Below are 23,386 nucleotides of genomic sequence, written 5' to 3' on the forward strand. Positions count from 1 at the left end.
TGATTTCACAAACCAAGCACATTTCTTCAGTACAGCACTCACTTTATCCCCATAGCAGTCAGAAAAATAGTGTTTTTTCTTTGAGTATGTGTCAATGTGGATTCTACTGTATGTGCATGTGTGTGAGATAAGATTCCTTTGAATAACCGTGTTTATGGGGGCCATTCATGCATCCTGTGCCTCCTTGTATTTCTGAGTGAGGGGCATAAAGGATGGAGTGGCCATGAACCTCCCTCAGTTCCCTCTTACTGCCTGTGGTAGTGAAACGGAATTTAACAAGTGTTCAAACTGGTTCTCTTGAGAGCTTCAAAACCTCTGTTTTTCAGAAAAATGTGTGAAGAACTTCATCTTCTTTACCTTTTCATGTTGGATGTTTCCAAAAGAAAAGAAAAGAACTTCAACATCAGTGCTCTTCCCCTCTGCCAGACACACTGTTATGGCTAGGTCGACTCTTTTCATGGTAGAGTGAGCTGTCAGGGTTCAAACCATGCTTGTCCTGTGATGGCCTCATCCCACTTATGGATGGACACAGTCTATGCCTTTCCCACTTGGGAGAGAGCCACATCCCAGACAGGTGCTCTGTGTGCTGGTCTTTCCCCTCAAGGATTCACAAATCCACTGACGTTCGGCTCAGGTTACATGCAGGTCACTTATGACCCAGAAGAGATGCTAATGGCTCAACCAGAGCCAAAGAAATAATCTGCTAGCGCTCCTCAAGCAGACACCATACTCTGGCGGTTCAAAAAGAAGAATACATTGAAGAAGGAGCCAATAACATTGGTACTGGTAACTTCAATGATGATAACTTCTATACCAACTACCTCGGCACCAACTCTTAACAAGTTCAACATGTGTGCCACTAATACCAAAGGGAGACTCTGAAAGGCAAGGCTGTATGGAGCGCAAGCACTGTGCCAAGCACCACATCAGACCACCACACAGAAAGGACTTAAAACCCTACTTCTCCAAAAGTAAAGCTTCCAAATTCCTATGGCTCCCAAATTAGACAAGAAAAGCCAGTCAGCTGACATAGCAAGTGGTAAGGAAGTCCTGGTGCTGGCCTCATCATTGACCTCAGGACTGGTAGCCAAACCTGTCAAGGGTTTGAACTATACTTAAATGGAGGACCTAGAGACATCCACTGCTCCAAACAGCGACCAGCGCAGGCTCTCCTAGCACTTGGATCATGCCACTCTACAGCCCCACTCTTTGAGGAAGTATACTCCGCTGCCAAATCATTCTTGCCAATGTTGAATAGAGATCTCTGTCCCCTACTATCGGAGAGTGGCCCTAGGTAGAGTTCTGGAGGCCACCAGTTCTGGGCCCTATCTCCGGCAAGCCATGAATGGCACTGGGACGACCATCTTCAACCTGGGCAGCACCCTTGTAGTGTGTCACCTTGACCATTCTGGCCGTACTGGGGACCAGTGTCAAATATGTTCTGGAGCAGATGTCTCTCTCATACATTGAGGCAAAGGACATCTTACTTTCCAGTGGCATCATTAGCCAGGCAACTTACTCCAGAATGAGAGGTCTACATCCAGGAGAAAGTGACAATTGAGGTGACAACAGCAACAATCTCACACTCCACCTAAGGAATCATTTCTGTCAGCAGATAAAGCAGTGGCACCAGCAGTCAACTTTGAGGCTTTTTGGGACCTTGTGTCCCAGATCACGGAGATCCTGGACATTGAAACCACAGTCATCCAGGGGAAGTCCCACAAACTTTTTCATATACTGCGCTCTATAATTCCATCCAGGATCGCTTACCTTTCAAAGAGGGTATAGCTGAGCTGGCAAAGGGACTTTGGCAAACACTATCTACTTTTTGTCCCACATCTAAATGAATGTAAAAGAGATACAAGGTGCCCCCAAGTGGCTTTGAATCTTTCTATGCCCACCCAAACACAGGGCACAAAGGATACACCTAAAGGTAAAGACGGTAAGAAACTGGAATGCTCTGAGTTCAAAGTATACTCTTTTGCCTCACTGGAGTTCCAGGTTGTGAACTACCAGACCCTGTTTACAAAATAGCTTCCTCACCTGGGAAAGGGTCACTCCCTTCCTAAGATCCCCAGGAGAATAGGGAAGAACTAAAAAAAAATCAGTAAAGAATCAAATGATTGCTGGAATGGCACTGCAAGTGGCTATGGACACATGGGCCAGGTGAGGGGCTCCTCCCTCCGGCGGGCCTGGGCTGGGCCATGCCGGGGGAGGGGCTCCTCTCCACAGCAGCTCCGGGGCCTGGGCTGGGCCAGGGAAGGGGCTCCTCTCCCCAGCTGTGGCAGTTCCGGAGGGCCTGGACTGGGCTGAGGGAGGGGCTCCTCTCCCCGGGCATAGCAGTTCTGATGGGCCTAGGGTAGGCCAGGGAAGGGGCGACTCTCCTTACCTGCACAGCCCTTTATAGCCCGCTGTGCAGCTGCACAGTTACAGGAAACTTAGCTTTGTGGCTCCTAGACAAACAATGAGGACACTTATTTTTATACCAGTTTCTCGCAAGAAGGGTCCCTGAAGAGGGATGGGGAAGAAAGGTGGGTGGAGACGAGGAGTAGAAATGGATATGGTAGCCTTGGGTGATGATATCTAGCACCGATTTGTTGGCTGTTATAGCATCCCACTCCCAGTTGCAAGGGTTCCCTCACCTGGCCCAGCCCAAGCCCCTCCGGAACTGCTGGGGTGAGGAGCCCCTCACCTGGCCCAGCCCAGGCCTGCCGGAACTGCCGGGGTGAGGAGCCCCTCACCTGACCCAGCCCAGGCCCGCCGGAACTGCCGTGGCTGGGGAGAAGAGCCCACACTCCAATCTCCTCATCCCCAGTCCTATCCCAGAGTCTGTACCCCCAGCCAGAGCCCTCATCCCCCTGTACCCCAACTCTCTGCCCCAGCCCTGAGCCCCCTCCCTAACCCCTCGGCCTGACCACCACCACACATAACCTCCATATTGGTGCACATAACAAAATTCATTCCGCACATGGATGTAAAAAATTAGAGGGAACACTGCCACAGAGGTACCACTTCTAGGATATAGGAGGAGAGGTTTCTACTCCATATCCCAAAGAAGAAAAGCGGTTGGTCTTTGTTCAGGATCCAGAGATCTAGGATTGAACAAATACATACATGGCCTCATATGCAAGATGATAACACCTCCATCGTTCCATCTCTTCAGGCACTTTATTGGTTCTTGGCTTTTGACTTACAGGACATGTACTTTCACATAGCCATCAACCTGGCCCACAGAAACTACTTGAGGTTCACAGTAGGGCCAGATCTCTACTAATACAAACTACTGCCATTCAGACAGTGGTAGTGGCGCACCAAGAAGACAGGGCATCCAAGTCTATCGTTATCTGGACTATTGGCTGATCAGAGACAGGTCCCAGCAGTAGATGATGATAAGCCTCAAATATGCACTCTCTGTTTGCTCAGATGAGCCTCCTAGTGAACTATTGAAAAATCATCTCATATCACACATTGTAGAGTTCATGGAAATTATGGTCAATTACAGGTAAGAGAGGGTGCATCTTCTTGAGGACAAATTCCTGTCATTGCAATTACTACTACTTAAGGTAAAAATCAAGCTTGGCTACAATGATACTGGCCTGCCATGGAGGTTTGGGCCATATGTCAACATGCACATACATGAAGCTGCATGTCTGACTTCTTCTGTGGTTTCCATAACGCTGGCTTTTGTCAGTCTACTTTCTAGTGATATCCTGGATGGACAGGAAGATGTTGCCACCTCATGTTGTTGCAGAACTAGGATGGTTGCTAGAACTCAACAGAGGCAGGGACCCCTCCCACACTCCAAACCCCTCAGCCCCACCCTTGCCACACATCACCTCCATATTGGTGCACATAACAAAATTCATTCCGCACATGGATGTAAAAATTTAGAGGTAACATTGCACGAGACCTAATAGTTAAGATTCGTGGGAAGAAGTTTTCTTCTGAACTGAAAATGTAATGTTTATTTAATTACGATTCTTCAAAACTGTATGACTATAATGCTTTCCTTCTGTCTTTTCACTGTCATCTAAGATGTGAATTCTTTCTGTGATAAAATATATTTGCTGTGTGACTAATGTATTGATGATTAAATATACATTTCTTTTTGATACTGAATGAAGTAGGTTGGGAGATTCCAGCAGTGCATTGTACATAAATCTGGCTCTCAAAAATAATGTTCAGAGAAGAAATGACCCTTTTAACATCCCACTTAGTTAAGGAATATGATTAATCTCTGAGTGCAACTGCTGATTTCACCTTGGTAATCTTCTCTAACAACTTATTACAGTGACATACTGTTAATGAAAGAGTTGTAAGAGTTCTAAGGCGTCTTATAACAATCTAGAGCCTCTGAACCCAGTTTTTAAAAGAAGAATCTTTAATGGGATTTCCATATCCAACATTTGAATCCTCAGATTAAGACTTGAGAAACTAAAACGGTCATTTAACATGCATAAGTGCCTTTATATTTTTTATTTTATTTTTTGCATCCAAATGAGGAATTTGTGTGTCATGTTAAAGCAATCAATTGAAAATTGGATTCCTCCATTTGATTTGGTTCTGAAGATCCTAGATTATGTAATCACTGCATAAAGATTCAGTAAATAGCTATGCTTTCTATTATACAAGAACAATTTTAAAAGGGAACATAAGACCAGCCATACTAGGTCAGACCAAGGGTCCAACTAGCTCAGAATCCCATCTTCCGACAGTGGCCAATACCAGGTGCCCCAGAGGGACTGAACAGAACAAGTGATCTATTCCTTGTCACCCATCCTGGCTAATAGCCATTGATGGACCTATCCTCCATGAATTTATCTAGTTATTTTTTGAACCCTGTTTATAGTCTTGGCCTTCACAACATCCTCTGGCATTCATTTATTTTTTCTTGCAATTTTTTTATACGTATACAACATTTGATATTTGAAATCATCTTAAATATAACTTACTGCTGCTTTAATTCACTTTTGTTAAATCTTAGTTTTTCTTGTTAATTTTGCTATTCTACTCTTTCAGCTATTACCTTTACATGTGTGATAAAGTGGTTGCTCCAAATGTATCACTTACATTGCAATGTAAAGAAGCTACAAAAACAGCAGTCAAGATTTCAGAAGTAATTAAATCTTTACCTGGACAGTCACAGAAACAAGTCAATAGTGTTAAACACAAAAAAGCTGCCTCATATCCAGAACTCTCTCTTGAAGAGCAGGAAAAAATCGACTTAAAAACTAGCACAGAACTGCATAAAAGTGTGGGTGAGTAGATAATGAAATTTGAAACTTGCTTTCATGTTCTTTCAGCTTTTATACCCATTAATATCTATTTTAGTAAAGATCAAAGGGAAGCCAATTTTGTAATTTTCATATATTACTGCATTCTTTTTTACATTCTTATGCATTTTACATAATCTTATAGATTGCTTTGTATTTTTGCAATCTGGAATTTCAACAAACAAATTTCCACAAGTGTTTTGCTACCTTTTTGTCTTTTAAAGATCCACCTATGTCAACTAATTCTGCAAGACAAGGGAAATCTGAACATGCCACTTCCAAAGCCACTGCTGAATCTAACCAGGTTGAAATAGGCAATGGTGCACAAACCTCATCCCCAACTACTATCAAGGACATCAGTTGTGAAGATGACAAGGGAAGAATCATGGAGGAAGTAATGAAAACCTACCTTAAACAGCAAGAAAAACTGAATACTATTTTGCAAAAGAAGCAGCAGCTTCAAATGGTATAGTACCAACCTTTGATTTTATTACCAGAAAACTGTTGTTCCTGTTAGCTTGTTGATCCTAGAATCAGTACTACTATTAAAAATAAAGCACAAGTGATACTTCATATTAGGAACCTGAAATTCACTATATTGTCTTTCTAATGTAAGTTATGTTAACATTTTCAGTATAAACTATAAAACCATTTTTAATGGATTTTACCAAGTTTCAGATCTTGGTACATGTGTATTGCAGCTTGGGAGAAAAAAAATCCACGTGCTTCACTTTCTAATTAATTTTTGGTGCTTAGATATTACATATTTTAATAGAATTCTTTAAGTATAATTGTCAAAATCCACTTTTTAACCAAAATAATCTATAGGTCCTATATGGTGTTAATTTGTAGGTTTGGAGGCTAAACGCTCAACTAGTATATGACCTTAATAATTAAAGTGTAGCTTAATAGCTGACTGTATTCAAACCCTGTGTTTTTTCTATCACATGCCAGATAGTTTAAGATCTTGCTGCTGTCTGAACCATTACCGGAATAGAAACTTCCTTCCTTTGTTTCACTAGCAGTTGACATAATTTACTCTAAATTTAACTATTTCAGATGAGCTGCAAGTTGTTAGCTACTTGAACAATAATTATTTGACTCAGTTCTGAATAAAATTTAAGATCATCTCTCACATACTGTCAGATCATGTCTTAGGCTTTTAACCTATTCAGTAAAATTAACAAAAGGGAAGAATTCTTAATGAATAAAACTATACTTTGAGTTTATATCTGTGGTTGAAAAATTGAGGAGGTTTGGTCACTAGAAAAATCTCAACCTTCTACTAGCTATCATTGGCATTTAGGATTGACAGATAACAAAAGCTTTGCCTTTTATCTTTGCATGTGGTACAATATGGTACACTTACTTTTGAAATAATGTAGCAATGCTGCATTCATTGATAGCTAAGATTTAATTAAGCAATAATAAAATGTCATTTCCAGAGTAGTGTAATATATTTTTAAAACACAATTCAGGTACTGTACTTAAATTTCCTTTTTTTACAGGATGTTTCTGTTGTTAACTAGAATTAAACAGCATTGGCATTACAAAAATAGTGACCTAATGTTCCAGCTAAAGTTGTATTCACACAATTTTTATGCATGCACGCTACATTTGTATACCAAAATTTTACTCTAGGCCTTATGTACGTGAAAATATAATTTAATAGTAAATGAGGCTGAAATTCAGTCCAATGCAGAGGTTAAGGGCTTGTTTGATGCCCAAGGCTTTGAGCAGGCCCTTTGCAGTGGGATGAATTTCATGCTTATTTAGTTTAGTATGAAATAAAGTTTTTTTGTTTGTTTATACTTGAACTTTGCATCTACATATGCACAAGGACCTTTGCTCTAGTTGAGTCGCTCATAAACCCTGCGATAAAGTTTAGCACCGTCAATGATATATAGATCCTGTTGACATTGTGGTAATCTTTACCTTGAATGAATAAATATTAGCACTGATCCTGCAGCTGGTTCAGTGTGGGCAGATCTTTGTTCCTACACAGAGTAAATTGCAAGATCTGGGCTTAAGTAATGTCACTGTGTTAACTCTCTAGTTCAGTTAGCAGGTAAATACATACTCCACAGCCATCTTCACAGAATTACCGATTAAGGCGACGAAGGACCTTTATGATCACTTAGTCTGACAAAACATTGAACTTCACCCAGTAATTCTGCCTTAAAGCCAATAATTTATGACTGAACTAGACCATATCTTTAAAGAAAACATCAAATCTTGATTTAAAGACTTAATGTAACCGAGAAAGCACACATTTGATAAGATGTTCCAATGGTTAAGTACTTTCATTGTTTTTTCCTTAAAAGTGCATTATTTCCAGTTTGAATTTTTCTAGCTTGAACTTCTGGACTTTGGATCTTGTTATGTCTTTGCCTGCTAGATTACAGAGCCCACTAGTACCAGGAGTCTTCTCCTTTTCTGTAGGAACTTACAGACTGTGATCAAGTAGCCTCTTAACCCTTCCTTTAATAAAATAGATTGAGCTCTTTGAGTCTCCCTCTGTAAAGCATGTCTGCCAAACTTTAAATTACTCTTGTAGCAATTCTCTGAACTTTTTTCGATTTTCAACGTCATCTCAAGGTGTGAACATCAAAACTGAACACACTGTTCAGCAGTAGTCCCACTCAGGCCATATAAACAGATAATGACAGCTTTGAATTTATATTTGATATTCCTCTTTATACAGTCAAAAGGATTTTGTTAGCCTTTTACCAGTGCATAACAATCGAAGCTCATGTCAATTAGTTATCTACCCTGACCCCTAAATCCTTTTCAATTTCACTGCTTTCCAGGATACAGCCCCCCCCCCCCCCCCATCCAGTAAATATGGTCTACATTCTTCCATCCTGGATGTAAGATCTTGCATTTGGCTGAATTAAAACTCAAGTTGTCTGTTGTGTCTAGAATACCAAGTCATCTAGAGCAGAGCTTCTCAAAGTCAGGCCGCTGCTTGTTCAGGGAAAGCCCCTGGTGGTCCGGGCCGGTTTGTTTACCTGCCGCATGCGCAGGTTCAGCCGATCATGGCTCCCACTGGCTGCTGTTCGCCGCTCCAGGCCAATAAGGGCTGTGGGAAGGGCGGCCAGCACATTCCATGGCCCGCACCGCTTCCTGCAGCCCCCATTGGACTGGGACAGCAAACTGTGGCCAGTGGGAGCTGCGATCGGCTGAACCTGAGGACACGGCAGGTAAACAAACCGGCCCAGACCGCCAGAGGCTTTCCCTGAACAAACGGCGGACTGGCTTTGAGAAGCACTGATCTAGAGTGTTCTGTATAAATGATGTCATTATTTCCAGTCCACCAATCTTTGTGCCATTTGCAAACTCTATCAGCAGTGATTTTATTCTTCTTCCGGATCTTTAACAAAAATATATACTGAAAAGTGTGGTGCTAAGTATTAATCCCTATAGAACCCTAGTAAAAACATGCCACTCATTGATGATTTCCTACTAACAATTGTGTTTTGACATCTGTCAGCCAGTTTTTAATCCATTTAATATGTGCTATAGTGATTTTTATAATGCTTGTTTTTTAATTAGAATGTGTGTTAATTTTAATCTTGATTTTTTTCTTCAGCACCAAAAGTTAAAAAATAAACATTTGTCAAAAACTATTGAATAGTGTTTCAAACCCCGGTAAGGTTCAATCACTTCTCAGTAGGCAAGTCTCTCTTTTCAGGTGGATTGAGCATGAAATTCAGCAAAGGATTGAGTTGCTCTAGGTCATTGTTCATATGTTATGATTTTATTCTAGATTTTTGTGAAATTTATTCCAGGATTATTCATTTGTGGCTAAAAACACTGCAGTTGATTGTCCTAGGCCCCTTTTTGGCCTATATATGTTCTGCTCCTTTTGTGTTCCATACCATCAACTTTTCTGTTCAGTTGGTTGTGGTTTGGCTGATCCCACAAGGTTTTTTACCACCAAATGATAGCTTTTGAAATATTGACTCTAATTCCATGCATCACAATATAGTTTTTCACCAGTCCTTCCCTCTAGTGTCACAGTTTGGTAGATGTTTGATTTTTATAATGGGCACCAGCACCAGGTACAAGACTTGTTTCAGAGTTGCAGGGAAGTTATATGGTTCAATCTCTAGGGCACCAGACTTGGAGTCAGGAGGTTTGGGTTCTGTCGTCAGCTCTTTCACTGTCTCACTGTGAACTTGTGCAAGTCAGTTTACTTTTCCATGTTTCAGTTTTTATATCTGTAAAATGGAGAAAAATGATAGTTATCTACCTTTGTAAAGTGCATTGAGATCTGTGGATGAAAGATGCTGTGTGTTGGTATTTAAACAAAAATAAACTTTTGTGAAAGTATAAATATTATCTTCCTCTTTGGTTCCATGTAGTAATTAAGTTTTCAGTTAACCACTTTTTCCAGCTTCAAATATGTTTATATTTACTGTTTAGGCTGCTTACAAAGATTTCCCTTTTATAGTAACTTTCTAACTAAATATTCCAGCTAGGTTTGTCTGTTTTTCCCCTTGCAGCAGAAAAATATCTCTCCTCTTGAAAGTATATTGTCATCATCAGTTTGGCTGTGCTTCTTTGTTAAACTCAAATCAAGGAAAAAATAATTTAAATACAGAAGATTTCTTTCCCTTCTATTTGTGGTAGCAGAGACCTCTGCAGCTCTCCATAGCTAGCCTTAAAACCCTCTGTTCCATAGATACTTATCAGAGAAATTGTAGTACAGGAACTGAATTGAAGAAAAAGCTAAATATAATTATCGTAAGCTCTAATCACAAACTAAAGTCTGTCCACTTGAGGCCCCAAAGCAAGATGCCACTTGCATCAGATTGTTCATATCTTCACAGTATGATTCTCTCTCTTTCACGCATGCTTTGCATGCATTTGTCAGTTGAGCATTGTCTTTGTTTCATGTGTTCTTTGACCAGCAATAAAGTAGTTAATTCCATTTTAACATTGGTATAATTAACTTTAGAATCAACACAACTGAGGTAAAATGGGATAACTCACGCCTCCCAGAGCTGCTATTTCAGGCTGCCTGTAGACTCTGGTATATATCACTAGTTTGATTACGCCTGGTTCAGAGACTTAGCAATATCCAGAAAAAATACTGACTTGCTAAACTGCCACAAGCCAGCCCATTCTGATCTCTGCATTTTCATATAAAAGAACAAATGTAATATTCTTATTATTTTAATTGGTTTACAAAATGAAACAGCTGCTCACATAGGTTCACTTTTGCGACCTGTGAGTTGGTTTCTGGAAGCTCTGGGTGTTTGGCAATACCACTTTGTTATATTGCATAATTACTACAGAATTCAACACTCCTATTTACACAGCAGCAAAGTGGACAATCTGATTGTTTCTCCTCAGTAATTCCAGAGACCCATTTAAATTAATAGAAACACTGATTTTGACTGTAGTGATTTTAGAATAACTCTATGTATAATCCTCATCATTTCTTGACAGGAAGTGGAAATGTTAAGTAACTCTAAAGTTATGAAGGAACTAACTGAGGAGCAGCAGAATTTACAAAAAGAACTTGAATCTTTGCAAACTGAGCATGCTCAAAGAATGGAAGAATTTTATGTTGAGCAGAGAGACTTGGAGAAAAAACTGGAACAAGTGATGAGGCAAAAGTGTACCTGTGACTCCAATTTAGAAAAGGACAAAGAAGCTGAATATGCAGCACAGGTAAGGAGACAAATATTGTTTGAAATCTGTCTTGTGTTTTGTCCTGCACCACCTAGTTAATTATGAAATTGCCAAGTAAAGTTAACTGTACTAGGCTGTTGCTAGGTCATCTTTTGAACGTTATGATGAAGTGTGTTAGCTGTACCACTACCAGCTTTCATCATCTTCTTTGGCCTTTTCCCTCTTGTTCACCTGATGGCAACATAGCTCATGGAGATTGGTCAACAGGCATGTACAGAGGTGTCCTATGTTGAAGGGGACATAGGGCACAGAAACTCTTTACCTGTCAGTATCTCTCCTTAGAGGTTATGCAGTTCTCTTCTTTTTGGGGATGCCTGCATTAAACCATACCACAGTAATTTAATAAAAACGAGACTTTTTAACAATGAGGAGAAAATGCAGTTAAAACAAAAATGGTTTGCTTAATACATTTAGATTTGCACTTGTAAGCTAAACAAAATAAAATATTCTCATTTTTAGTTGTAGAGAAAAAAAGAATGCTTATATTTCTTGAAAGCAGTCCCTTCTCTGGCTACACTTTGGTTAGACCAGGGGTAGGCAACCTATGGCATGGGTGCCGAAGGTGTCACACAAGCTGATTTTCAGTGGCAGTCACACTGCCTGGGTCCTGGCCACTGGTCAGGGGGCTCTGCATTTTAATTTAATTTTAAATGAAGCTTCTTAAACATTTTAAATACCTTATTTACTTTACATACAACAATAATTTAGTTATATATTATAGACTTAGAGAAAGATACCTTCTAAAAATGTTAAAATGTATTACTGGCATGTGAAACCTTAAATTAGAGTGAATAAATGAAGACTCTGCACACCACTTCTGAAAGGTTGCCGACCCCTGGATTAGACTGACAGCTTCCCTTGTATGTTCAGAGTCCACTACAGTATCAGGTGAGGCCACCTCTACTTTTCATAGATTTTCATTTGATTAAGAGTCCTCTTGGAGAGGAAGGCCAGAGTCTGGGTTCCTCATCCCATGATTGTCTCCCGATTCATTACCTCTGGAAGTTCCCCCAGCTTTCCTGTCTCCAAGGTTGCTATGTCAAAAGCTGTGGTGATTTTCACTTCTTTAGACTGAATAACTTTTAATCTATATCATTGTTCTTTTCTGTAGGAGCTAGCGTCTGTCATCCTGCTAGATACTTCAGCAGGTAGCATGGATTCTGACTCTTCTAAATATTTTTTTTATAAATTTTGCTTACCATGAAACTTGAATTATTTCAGGTCTCAGTCCTTCTGTCATAGAGATCTAGTCATCCTAATTATTTATAAACCAATTCTAAACGACCAAATCAATAAGCTTTGTGATCAACTCATCAATAAAATTATATTTTCCTTTCTATACTAAAAGTACCACAAGATGAAAAGCAGCTACTGGCTTGTCACGGAGTCCCTGGGCGATGCTCTGGAACTGCTCCCTATGAAGCCAGTCAGGACTCTGGTGAAGTCTCTTCTCTGTGAGCAGACTGTCTTCAGGGCAAGAAGCTCACATGGCTTCACCTTCCTGGGTCTGACCTTGGAACATTCAGCATTCTCTGCCTCTCCGTGTGCTTCCCACAGTGAGTCCACCCAGGCGGGGTCCTCGGGAAGCCAGAGGCTCCTGCATCCCCACTTCTCAGTCAGACATTGCTCTTAGCCAGCCAGTAAAACAGAGGTTTATTAGATCACAGGAACACGGTCTAAAACAGAGTTTGTAGATACAGAGAACAGGATCCCTCAGCCAGGTCTATTTTGGGAGGCAGTGAGCCAGACAACCACGTCTGCGCTTCACTCCACAGTCCCCAGCCAGCTCCAAACTGATTCACGCTCTAGCCCCTCCTCCTCTGGGCTTTGTCCCTTTCCCGGGCCAGGAGGTCACCTGATTCCTATGTTCTCCAACACCTTTAGCTATCTCCTTGCAGGGGGTAAGGGCCCAGGCCATTAGTTGCCAGGAGACAATGTGTCAGCCATTTAGGTGCACTGGCCCTTTGCTCTGCAACAATTACACTCCCTTATTCCACCATTTAGCGACTTAAGAAATGCATAGGGGAAACTGAGGCATCCCTACAGTATTCAGAGGAAACATTGAGAGCAGCCCCACTTCGTCACATGGCTGAATGAAGAAGGATTTGGTTTAGGATCAGAAATCCTTTCTGTTGAGCTTAATTTCATGACATTCTGCTCAGTAGGATTCATAACCTCTGCTGTCAGAAATAATCCTTTCTGTGTGTAGTTCGATTTACTAAACATCTGGTACAAGCCCCATTACTGCAGACAACAGCATATTCTGTTTTATGAAGATAATTGTGTTCAATATGTTTTTTGTACAGTGTACATTCTTTGGAGGGCTCAAGCAGTAAATTATTCTCCAAAGAGTTTTTTAAAAAGTTAGCTTTATGAGGCTAAACACATTTCTTTCATATAAACTCCCAATTGTTTAGCTGTGTGGTTCAACTGGATAGTATAGCTTATTCAAGCGTTTTTCTCTAATTATTTCTATGTTACTAGCAATTGATTTTGGCCATACCTGTCAGCATCAATCACAGCCACACCTGAGTGAAGTATGATTCTTTTGAACAATAATTTCTTCAGAGGCTGGGTGTAGCATTCCAGAGATCCTGAGTTCACTGTTTTTATCATAGAAAACATCTGCAGGCTCTGCTCTCTACCTCTGAGAGCTTTAAATTGTGAGAAATGCCCCTCTGCTGGGAAGCCAAGAAAAAGCAGAATTCAGAGCTAAACTGGATCGCTGTTCTTCTTGCTAGACCATCCTGAGGGTGTTGTGAGTGCAAGTCCCTTCTTCCTGGCTCCCTCAGTGAGTGTAGCAAAATGGTCTAGTCTAATCTGCCATTTTACCATACTTGCCACCAGTTCCCTACAAAGTACGGTGGAGCAGTTTAGCCAGTATCACTAGCCTGCCAATGGATCCTTCCAAATGCCTGGAATCCTGCAAGAAAGTGCAATCAGAGGCTCTCTTCCTGGCTTCTGCACTGCATACATCACAATGGCATTATGCATATTATTTCATTCCAGCTGTTACCTGCTCTCCACAGAAGCACAGTAGTAGAGTCAAGGAGTCCATGGTAACAGCCTGCCACTGTCAAATGACCATCTAATTGGCCTCGATCATGAAGAAAGAGGTCTAGCTGTGTCTGGCACACTTCAGAAAAAGTAGAAAATGCTTACACTTGTGTAAGTGCCCAGCTATCTGAATCTCCTACTTTGCTAATCCTATTCTCCTTTATCCCTCCAAGACATTTTAGTCTGGGTGGGCTACCCACAGCTGTAGAGGTAGATGAGTTCTTCAGATTTCATTAGGCCCTTTTGCTGTAGATAAATTATTGGATTATCAATATACATGAGTCAATTAGGGAGCTGGAGTATAACTGTCATCACTGTTTAAGGTACCCTTCTGAGCAACTTGGCTGAGCTCCAACCCCCCCCAAAAAAAAAAATCAGCAGGCTTCTCCAGTTTCCACTTCTCTCCTAAAAAGTTTTGTGAAAGGAGAGGAATGGAGGGGAGGAAAAATCTAGAGTAAGACACCTGAATCCATGATAGTTCCTCTGGGGGGAAAGGAGTTTGAATGTAAGAGACACTCTTACCAAAACCCAAATGAATGTTATATTTATATTACAATTCTCTACTAGATGGCTTCAATATTTGATTTATTTCTCTCATTTCTCCTCTTTGTTTTTACTGCATTAGGCTTAATGTCACTTTTCAAAAATGCATCCATATCTGCTGTTCCCACCACCTTCTTAAAAAAAGAATGGGGAGACTTTTATTTCAGTTCAGAGATCTTTTCAAACCAGTTTAGACTCATTAGGACACAGTGGATACGTTTTCCTTTGTTCTTAAAATGTGAGCTCTTAGAGCCACCATCCGGCCAAAATTATGGTGTAAATGCTTGGTGTATGTGTTTGTACAATTTTTATATGTACCTATGGATTACTAAAGAGCTGCTTCAGACAGTTTTGGTTTTACAGGCACTTGGCTGTGAGTGCTGTAGTTCTACATAGTCTCAGCAGGGCGGTCTTATTTGCTTCAGATGTATTCCCTGTACTACTAGAAACGAGAAATAGAAGAAATTTTAAAACATACTACATGTAAAGGTAATTTAATTCCAAGCCTTTAAAAAGCTGATTGGAAAATCATCTGGAAAATCCCTTGGGAACTTATAGGAATCCTCCAAACATCATAATTTGCTTCCAAAGTGTTGGTCTGGTATGTATATAAAACCCCTACATAGGAATTAGACACACTCCAGTGGCTGAAATGGATAATGAAACATTCGCCCTTTTAATGGTCCTTGAACCAGTGGGGCAAACTTGTACATTTTTTTCTCCTTCTGAGTTGGTTCCACCTCCGAGAGACATACTATAGAAATTATATTAAAAAATGGTACTTCAAGGAAATTCAAGAGGTTTCTCCTCTTTTCCACTTTTTTGTCTTGTATATTAGCTGAGTTGCTTTTATATATAAATCTTTCCTTATCCAAGATCTTTAAGACATGCTGAACTGAATTTTCAGAAGTGACTGATGATTTTGGGTGCCTTAAAGTTTGTATGCCTAACTTGCAATATCTTAAAGGAGCCTGATTTTCAGAGGATGAGTGTTTAGCATTTTCTGATAATCAGGCTCCTTAAGGTATCTCAGGTTAGGTATCCATAAGTTAGAGTCCTGTATAAATCACATTTTTTTAAAGTAGTGAATTCACAACAGTGTGAATGGCAAAGTATTGAATTTCCCAGAGTTTGCATTAAATGAGTTTTACAAATACGCGTAGTCAGTTTCAAGGCTAGAATTAATTTTACAAGTGAGTTTAATCAATTGATTCTGTCCCTGAAATTGACTAAATTTAGTTGTGAAACTCATCTTTGAAATTGAGTGATATTCACAATTTGCGGGAATTTTTACAATTTCTGTGCTCTGTGAAATCATTATTTATGCAGGGCCCTACCTATAATCAGTAGTCACTTTTGATAATTTAGGCCATTAGCCACAATCACTTTACTGACGCTGGTGCATCATTAGTCTCTCAAAACAATATTTCTTCATCTTCTTCCACATCACCCATTGTACATGGAACACTATTCCTTAGCAGATGGGGAAAAAAGGCCTTCAAAGGTCACCAATTACTAACTCTTTGGAAAACTGAAAACAATGCAAAAATGTCATGTTTTTGTCAAAATGTTCCAACCAACTCTAACAGATCACCTCCTCAAGCTATCAGATCAACAAAATCTTCATCAGTGTCATTGCCAGAAATGAACAAAGAATTCTATGAGGGAACTTGTAGCTTGGCATTACCGTATCATTTGCATACTGGTCATCAGGTTCTTCAGTTTATCTTCAACATTAAGTAATAAAATATATTGAACATATTGAATTGATTGCTAAGGAGAGAAGTGTGTGTATGCTCATGGCGACCAGGTTAACTTTGGGTATGAGTTTCCAGCATGATCGACATGTGACATTGAAATGATAGTATGTAATCCCAAGAGCATAGTGTATACACTAATCAGTTTGCCAAGAATGATTTGGTATGGAGGTCATTGTCTTTGCAAAAGTAGGTAACTTCATGTAGCAAATTTAATTTAAATTCTCTATCGCTCTAGTGAGTTTGAACTGTAGCTCTGAATTTCTTGGCTTTGGAGTATTTTACAATATATTTTTCACTTAGCATGGCTTTCTTAGTGAAGTAAGCACATTGATTTTATATTATTCAAACTATTTGTGCTATATGTATGCTCGTTTTAACTTATACATATATATGTAGGTTTCAGAGTGGTAGCCAAATAGTCTGTATCAGCAAAAAGAACGAGGAGTACTTGTGGCACCTTAGAGACTAGCAAATTTATTAATTTAAATAGTCTTCTTCTGTTTAGTTTGCGGAGTTCTCTTTGGTTTGAACTAAAGGTAATCATACCTGACCATCCCATCATATCTTATTCTGGTGACATCCTTAGTTATAGAGGCACGTTAATGCCTACGGAATAAAATAGCATTTTGTCAGGCAAGGCAAATAAACGGAGAGAACAAAAATTATGGAATATGAAAAGCATCTGGTATTGACCACTGGCAGGGACTTAATATCTGATTACATGTACTAATGATATGATGTGGTATGACAGTTTATATACTAATATGAAAACATATATAAGTACACCGAACCCTCACTAGAACGTGCATCTATATAGCGCAAATTTGCATATAACACGGTCGTGGCCATGGATCCCAAATTTAATTACTAATTGCAATTCATTTTAACGCGGTCCCCACATTAACGTGCTACCGTGCATGGATCCCAAATCCCACGTTCTAGCAAGGGTCTGGTGTATACACAATGTGGGGATCTACTTGTACTGTACCACAGTGGGTATGCATATATAGTATTACCTTGTTGCCATTAAATAGCGTACCAGTACATTGCAACTTTTTGAAAAAGATTCTTTATTTTAAAAAAGTCTATATAAACTAATCTGAGACACATTGTTCATCTGAAATATTTTTATCTGATACTTACAACATTAATCAGCTGGCTCATTAAATGAATACTTGGCCTTTACAAATATATATGTTAAAATTTAAAAAAGAAAAATTGCTCTCTCCTCTTTTTTAATTATTTGTGCAGTTGGCAGAACTAAGACAGAGACTGGATCATGCAGAGACAGATAGACAAGAGCTTCAAGATGAACTGAGACAAGAACGAGAAGCAAGAGAAAAGTTAGAGATGATGATCAAGGAACTGAAACTTCAGATTTTGAAATCTGCAAAGATTGGAAAAGGAAAATAGAAATTGGTAGAGGGAATCTCAGTTGTATCCTTCAAGCTGGGTTGTTTGTAGTTGAACTGTGCGCAATTTACCTGTATGATAAGACAAAGTATTTGTAGTTCCCAAAACAAAAACCAAGGTGATGATATATATCTTGATATACATTTTTAGATTTTCTTAACTAATGAAAATCTGCATTTATTTGTACTGGTGTTTTTTCTCAGACAGCTATTAACAATATGAAACCTTTTGTTTTAGAACAATTTCTGCCTATATTTCTAATGCATTCTTGAGGACTCTGCACCTTTTCAAAGTAGCATTATATGCTTAAAATATATTGTGGTCATTTTTATTTTGCTACTTATTGCATATCCAGTTATAGAAATATATATTTTTTAATTTTGATAATTTCAAAACCTAAAATAGAAAAACAGAATTTAGGTTACAATGAAAAATTCAGTGACAATAAGGGCAGCTCTTCATTTGTAAATTAATGCTGCATGTTGGCATGCCAATAAAAGAAAATTGACCATCAGAAATTTAATAGCCAGAGGTTTTTTCCATAATTTCATCTGTATGAATTTTCAAACTGTTATTTTTAATTGTTGCTATTAAATGTCTGTTATCAAAATGGAAGAATTTCAAAATCTAAGTTGAATTCTGTGGGCATTTTGGAGGATGATAACATTATTATGCATTTCAGTGTGAAAAGGAACAACTGAAACGGAATCCTGTGCATCTTAAAGTATAAAAATCTCCCTCCCTCTGCTCCCTGCCCATCTCCCTCCTTTCCTTCCTCCCCCCCCCCCCCAGCCTTTTCATGTAACAGCTATTGAAGAAAGTCTTTAAAAAAAAAATTGACGGCTATATTGTAGAAACCCTGAACATTTGGATTATTAACATTGTTTTGAAAATATTAATGCTCTGGAGAATAACAGTTGTTATCATTCATATGTGTTAGTTACTCTGATATCCAAAAGTCTCTCTTCTCTACAGATTTATTTTAGTATGTAGAAACAGGCCTTATTGACATTTAGGTAATTAGTAAAAAGTTAAAAAAAAAAAAAAAGTGAGCTATGACACTTCAAAAGTCATTTTGTTACTTTGTATGGTTAAATAACATTGGAAGTGTTACCATAATCTGCAAAAGTACTGCATGTTCAACCCATAATATTTAAAAATGGATAGAAGTACAGAATCCCTATATTGGTGTACCTGACATTAATGTTGAAAAATCCTGGTCACAAAGAGTTAGATTTAGAATGCCTTATTATTAGAATCCTGACATATTAAAAGCATTATTACAAAATTGGGTGAAAAAATACAGTCTTTTACTTCTTTCCAAAAAGTTTGACGGATCTCTAATGACAGACTTTAGTTGTTGATTAGAAATATTTTTAGTAGTTTCATGTTCCATGTTCCATAATCTGAATCCACTGTTAACTAAAATTGTTTTGCTACGATGTTTGTGTTTTTGTTGTTCTCTCCAGGGTTAAACTAGTGTTAGATAAAACCATGAATAAAAATATCTGCTTCCATTTTTGTTCTGAGTGAGCTAAAATTCAAAACTTTGCATGCATTTTAATTTTTTCACAATCTATTTCAATGAAATAGGAAATATTGTACAAAGAAAGATTAAGTTGGCATATGTGCTATATACTGCTTGTTCAAGTTTGGAGAGGTAAAATTAAGAATATGTGTTGGACACCCTTTTAGAATTTTAATAAATTCTTAATGTCCCATCTACACTGAGGATTAAAGCAGGTTAAATGAAGCAGTTTGAAATGTTGTGTCCCTTGCCATTATGGATTACAGAGTACAAAGTTTTCTCTCTGGCATCTTTGGATCATTCTTTTAAAAACGGGCATACCTATCTAAACTGGGCAAGTCAAACTATTTAAAGGGGGCTGCGGGGTGGGGACAGAAGTTCCTGTTTGCTCCTTCTATGCTTTTGTATTCAACGTCATGTCTGTTTGCTTTAAAGACCAAAAAAAATAAAAAAGTCTTACTACTGTATACATAGTCAATACAGCTATGGGAGAGTGAGCTGTGTTCTAGTCTAGTTTACATACCAAAAAAACTGTTGACCACATTCCAACTGCAAAATCCTTATTATTGGATGTTGGCTCCTAAAAGAACACAGCTTGGCTCTCAGGCCTTAGGCTGTGAGTGCTAGTTGGCAGCTGGGAAAATACCCTATCTTCTCATAAACAGAAAATGTTTGATCTGAATGTCATTGAGGCAGTAAAGAATCCCATTATACCATTTTTACTTACTTTTCAGAGCGTGTCTTGCATTTCAAATGATGTTGGCTCACATAGTTTAATCACCAGTGTAGATAGGGCCTAAAGGGGTTGTTTAATAGTCTTGAATTAGCTGATTTATCACAGTATTTCATGTATTAGTAGTTGAATGGGTAGAGTCCTCACTGGATAATTACAGTAGTAGTAATATATTCAGTTTTCACTTTTAGATTCTGTCTACGCTAGGTGATTTCTGCAAAATTTCCCATTGTTGTTGCCACTGGTTCAACTTACCAGTGGTAACAACAGTGGGAGTCCAGTGCTACTGTAGGCAGGGCTCCATGGATGTCCCAGCATTGTAAGCACATGCTATCTAACTCTGTTCAAAACCCGTCTATATGACACAGTGTTTAAAATGCTAGTGGCTACAGTCTATACTAGTATTCCCATTACTGTAACCAGAGGTGGAGCTGTGGTAAGTTTTAGCAAAACAATTCCCATTGCAGATAAGGCCTCTGAATTATAAAATAATTGTCTCAAAAACCCACTTAAAATTTGAATAAAATCTTTTAAAAGGTAACTTTGTAAATATACCATTTAATTCTAAATTTACAATACTTTTAAATTACTGTAATCCTACATTGAGTAAAGAAATAATCATTTACATAACACAATTTCCACATGTGTAAACTTAATTTTTACGGATTTTAAGTAATAAAATATATACAAATGTGCCATAGGTTTTGTGTCCATAGTCATTGAAAGATAGTTTTCTAGTAAATTGTAAATACTGTGTAAGTTCTAGAATAAATAGTTTTATGTTGAGCTGTTTTACTAACTTAGAGTAATTATGATGAATTGCTTATTTGACAATGTATACAGACTTAGAATGCCCATTTAGAGAGACTGGTGGCAAAAGTTAATCTTTTAATATGAACTTAATCTCTTAGTCTTATGATGCTAATTTTATACATTAATAGTTAAGTTTGTTTTGTTTCTAGTTTCTGTGTGTTGGTCTTTTACACAGGAAGTTTGTTTCCCAGATTTTCATAATAATTTTTTTAGAAAAAAACTAAAATATTCTTAATTTTAAAAGCTTCATTAATGAACCCCTAGAAGCAAAGCTGCCTAGAGCACTTTTGGAAGAAAATAATTAATATTCAACACAAATACCTAGTTTATTAATATACATTTTAATTTAAAGGAAAACTTTCATATACTAGGTGGACTTGACTCTGCAAGAAAAATGTAATGACTTTAGAAGAGTAGTAAATCTTTTGTAATTTTGGAAGCTGTAAAATCACTCAGATTCAAAAATGCAACCTTTAACACTAAATAAAGAGAGGTTAGCAAAATCTTGAAGTTAGTTCAAAGAAACTTTGCTTTACTTTTTGTTATTCTTTAGTTACTCTTTAACTTTAGAATCTGGCTAAATATAGTGGTTGTGTTTTACATTCTTGAAGTATTTTTATTCTATATTTAATATATTAATAGCTTAGGTGTAAAATTATTTGTGTATAATAAAGGTAAAATGCAATTAGCAAAGTAGGTAAAGTTAGAGGGTGTATAAAGCTACTGGTATGTTGGCCTGTCAGGCACTGCTCAGGCCCACCTTTTAGAAGTCGTGAACAACTTTTTATTCATACATTCTTGGCTTTAGTTTGAAAAAAGCATTAAATTAAATTTGAAAAATTAAATTTTCAATTAACGATAATGATGGGATATGAAATTTTAGAAACATTTTTGTAGGATTAGTTGTGAAGTTGGCCTTGAAATACTTTCATAGTCATCTTCCTAAAATTTACTTCTTGTTAGTAGGGTATATATTTTGACTAGTCAGTAAAAATATTGACTTTGGATTTTTTCCCCTGCACTTAATCCATGTAATTAATCCACATGACAGAACTTTTTATAGTATGGTAAAGTTAACAAAATACTTTAATACACCTATCTGTAATTCTGTGCTTGCAATGGTTAAGTAATTTTATCTAAGCTGTCAACAATAAAATATCTTAGTACAAAAAGCTGCAGATTTCGGTAATGTTATATTTGTTTGTTGCATTTTTAGTATGAGAGGCAGTCATACGTTTTCCTTACTGGAATGTTGGTTCTAATATTTTACGTTTGTTACATTTCTCCTTTAGTTCAAAAGGGCAGTCAGTTTTCTGCCTAGTAGTCACTTTTGTGAAAGTAAAGGTCACCAACTTACCAACTGCATGGTACATTTCATGATATGTCTCCATTATTATTAAGGATAGAAATTTTGTTTTCTGTTGAGTTACTATTTCAGTTGGGAAAACTCTTGAAAAATTGGTGGGTTGAGACATTTCTTCATCAAGCACAGCAAATCAAAAGGTTTTAAAAATAAAGCAAAACACTTGAAAATCAACTAAATGTAATAAAAATCTATTACAATATTTTTCTTCAAATGTAGATACCTCACTTGAAAACAAGGAAAGCACAGTTGTACTGTATTTAAAATAATTCTAGGAAACATAAAAGTTTGTCTAAAAATGTTTTGCTGCAGTTATGTTGCCTTCCAGGGTTATAAGGTCTGTGATTGATTGACCAAATCTATTTTTGTGTTTTCATGCTAGCTGTTGGAAGTATTTATTGATGGTGACATGGCAGTATAATTAATCTTTCAAATACAAAGAATAACTGATAAAACATTGTAGAATCTATCTCTAATCAAGGCAACAAGTGGAATAACTATTCTGAAATTAGTAAAAAGCCTGAGATAAAATGATCAGTGCATTCAACGATTTTTAATTTTCTGCCAATGATGTACAGTTTTATGGTTAGCATTGCTGTGGTTTGCATTACATGACATGCAAAGCTGTCCTCTACCTCACGTGAGATTAACCAATATTTTATATGGTTTTAGTAAAACGATGCATCTATCTGGTCACTTAGTTTACAAATTTTGAATTATATTTATTGAAACATGACATACTGTGCTCTTAGCTTATACCTCAATTGTATTTTGTGCTGTTTTCCATTTTCATGCCTTGTAAATATTCTGTATAGATTGTGCATTCAAATACAAATAAAGAACTGTACTGTCAAAACACTTGTTTTCATGGTATTTATTTACAATGCTCTGTGAACTTAACCATTGTGCAAGGCCTTTCTGAGTATTACAGTTCTACACAGGACATTGGAACATTCAGGGCTTGTTTTCAAAAAAACACATAACCTTCCTGCTACAAAATACTTAGGTTGGTTTTTTTTGTTTGGTTGTGTTTTGTTTTTTGTTTGTTTTTTTTTAATGCAAGGGCTGAAATCCAGGCCCCCATTAAAATAATAGCAAAATTCCCATTGACTATAGTGGGACCAGGATTTCATTACTAAAACTTTTGCATTCCTAAAACTTGTAGGTCCACTTTTCCATAAGTGTCACTGCCCTTAGCAT

The 23,386-nt window shown here is 37.8% G+C and overlaps 1 protein-coding gene across 1 annotated transcript in view; it reads left to right on the top strand.

Annotated features, from left to right (window-relative positions):
• The window catches only part of SKIL (SKI like proto-oncogene), a 34,572-nt gene extending 11,530 nt beyond the window's left edge, over nt 1-23,042 (top strand). Inside the window, exons 4-7 of the mRNA XM_050965923.1 lie at nt 5,020-5,258; nt 5,498-5,739; nt 10,731-10,955; nt 17,588-23,042. Of these exons, the coding sequence (XP_050821880.1) occupies nt 5,020-5,258; nt 5,498-5,739; nt 10,731-10,955; nt 17,588-17,749 (868 nt within the window). The 3' untranslated portion in view covers nt 17,750-23,042. The remainder of the gene's footprint in view (nt 1-5,019; nt 5,259-5,497; nt 5,740-10,730; nt 10,956-17,587) is intronic.
• Nucleotides 23,043-23,386: the final 344 nt, after the last annotated feature.

The sequence above is a fragment of the Gopherus flavomarginatus genome, chromosome 8 (genome assembly GCF_025201925.1).
Source record: "Gopherus flavomarginatus isolate rGopFla2 chromosome 8, rGopFla2.mat.asm, whole genome shotgun sequence".
Taxonomy (NCBI): Eukaryota; Metazoa; Chordata; order Testudines; family Testudinidae; genus Gopherus; species Gopherus flavomarginatus.